Below are 2,640 nucleotides of genomic sequence, written 5' to 3' on the forward strand. Positions count from 1 at the left end.
ATATATATATGTTTGCAGTACATAATGTTTACATTCATTACAAAAAGTACATAATATATGTCTTAATTTTTTTCAACCCTTTCTCCCCTGTTGCATCTCCTTCCCTTTTGCAGAAGATCTGTGTGTGAGTCCACATCTCTACAAGGTCCTAGGTCACCTGGTCCTGCCCCTGCCATACTCCAAGGTCACTTACAGAGCAGGTGGCAGAGTTGGGTTCACACATGGCTCAGTAGATTGCACAGCCTCACTCTTCCCACAGGGAAGGGAAGCCACATCTTTTCCATGTTAGTGAATGCATATTCACTCACATACATCAGGGAAAAATTACCGTATAGAACAGGGAAGGATGGGGGCCGGGGAGATGGCTCAGTAGAATAAGCGCTTGCAAGAGCCAGAGTTCAATCCCCAGTTCCAGAAAAGAACAGGGAAGGCTTCTGCCTGCCATTTCACTTGCTAATTGTTTGCCTCAAGACCGAATGGAGGAAACAGGTGACTGGTTTCTGCACCGGTGTGTGGCTATCCTTGGGTGTATGTTTTCATTCCAGCATATCTAGAGGTTTTCAGAGTAACTTTGGGTTTTCCCCTCGCCTATTGATTATGGAAGCTATCTTTTGACTTCTCTGACTATGTAAAACACATCTATGTAATTTGGAGTCCCAAATGAAGCTAGCGTAGAACACAGTGAACCAATTCATCATGTCAGGACTTAGGGACTTCTGGTGATCTCTTGATGTTCCTTCTCATGCCGTACCAGGTCTGTGCACCTGGGACCAGCACACCACACACACACACAGTGTTGCATGGGAGTTGCTCTGTTAGAAATTTCTCATGAGGGACCTGGTAGCTGCTTAATTTTGAAACCAGTGACCCTGACCCACTCAAGCCTCCAAGGCCTGAAGTCACCCCACCCTCAAGGCAAACCTTGGTGATCAGAAACATGAGCATGGCTTTACCTCTAGGGAATTGCATCATCAGGGAAGGATTTTGTTACTAGGGAGATGGGACCTGAACAAAGAGTCCCCCGAGACTGAGTCAGGGCTGGGAGTCAGTGAGCCCTGGGCCCAAGCTCAGCACTCTTAGAGCTCAGGGTCCTGCAGCTGCCTGCCCTGGGGCAGGCTGACGGGAAGACAGGTAACACACAGAGAACACAAAAATCTGATCTGATCTTTTGCTTTTACTCTGTGTGTGTGTGTGTGTGTGTGTGTACACGCCTGTGTGCAAACAAATGTGTGTGTGCTGGGGATGGAACCCACAGCTTTCCACTGAGCCACACCACCACCCCATGGGCTCCATTATTATTTCTAAATGAGGAAGTTGATATCTAAAGAGGATGGTGCTGTGTTCTCCAGAGGAACAAGGGGCAATGATAGAGCCTGGATTTACCCCAGAGCCTAAAGTTGTATCTTCTTTACCAAACTACCAACTCTGAATTGACTGTTTCTTCCCGTGCTTCACTTGAAAGATAAATGCTTGTGGCTGAACGTGGTGGCATCTGCCTGTAATCCCTGCCACTCAGAGCCTCAGACAAAAGGTTCATAAGTTCCAAGACCGTTCCAGTCTCCCTCCCCCCAAAATGCCGGGGTGCTTTGTGATACTGGAGATTGAACCCAGGACCTTCACAGTGAGGTATATTCTCAGCCCTTTTTTTTTTTTTTTTTTCCAATTTTGAGACCAGTTCTCACTAAGTCATAAAGTTGCCCAGGCTGGACTCTAACTTAGCTTCCCAGAGTTCCCAGAGTTTTCAAAATTTTAAAAAATGTATGGGGGTGGGGGAGCTGGAGGGGGAGCTAGGTGTGGTGGCACAAAACTGTGATCCTAGCACTCAGTAGGCTGAGGCAGGGGGATACCATGAGTTTGAGGCCAGCCTAGACTACATAGACTGTCTCAGAAAAACAAAAAAGATTAGGTGTGTAAAGGGGACAGTAGAACACTTAGCATACCTGAGGCCCTGAGTTCAAGAGCCAGTACCACACGTAAATACATAAGTATTTGTTAGCTAAGTGTGTCTGGTTCTACAGGTTTTCCTGTGTATTTGTTATCAACCAGATACTAACTCCAAGGAAACACATGGAGAAGTACTGACCGTTTAAGGAGTTTTGGCGGTGTACATCAAGAAGGCGAAAATATTCCAGCAAGGCCTTCACATTTCTTGCAGATAACAAGCAGTATATTTTATCCAGATAGAGGTACCACAGAAAGGACCCTTCCTTCACTCTCATCTCAGTACACTTTCAGCCAGGCGCCCTGGCAACCTGCAACAGAACAGAGAATTCTGCCTTAGAACTAAAACACTGGACACAGTATCTGAGAAGCTCCAGCAGGAGTAGAAGTACACTGGGCAGGGGAAACTGTCCACAACAAGGGGAGAGCCTCCTTCTCCTCCCGCTTCTCCAGCTTCGCTGTCCGTGGGATCATCTGTCACTGAAACAATGCTTTGAAACAAAACCACAGACTGCTTCAAAGTGAACAAAGGGCATCTGCTGCATAGGGAAATTTGTTGTGCAGCCCAAGTGGTTTGCAGAGTATTTATAACCCAAGCGCATTTATTAGACAAGACAAAAATAGGAAAATACAAAAGCAGTAAAAAAAAAAAAAAAAAAAAAAAAAATTTTTTCAAACATCAAAGTGCAAATCAGTGAG

General features: G+C 45.7%; 1 protein-coding gene across 1 annotated transcript in view; it reads right to left on the reverse strand.

Annotated features, from left to right (window-relative positions):
- The window catches only part of Efcab9 (EF-hand calcium binding domain 9), a 7,276-nt gene extending 5,049 nt beyond the window's left edge, over window positions 1–2,227 (reverse strand). The window contains exon 1 of the mRNA XM_004644847.2: window positions 2,084–2,227. Coding sequence (XP_004644904.1) covers window positions 2,084–2,219 — 136 coding nt within the window. The 5' untranslated portion in view covers window positions 2,220–2,227. The remainder of the gene's footprint in view (window positions 1–2,083) is intronic.
- Between the last annotated feature and the right edge of the window lie 413 nt (window positions 2,228–2,640).

The sequence above is a fragment of the Octodon degus genome, unplaced genomic scaffold (genome assembly GCF_000260255.1).
Source record: "Octodon degus isolate 3935 unplaced genomic scaffold, OctDeg1.0 scaffold00212, whole genome shotgun sequence".
In the NCBI taxonomy this organism is placed as follows: domain Eukaryota; kingdom Metazoa; phylum Chordata; class Mammalia; order Rodentia; family Octodontidae; genus Octodon; species Octodon degus.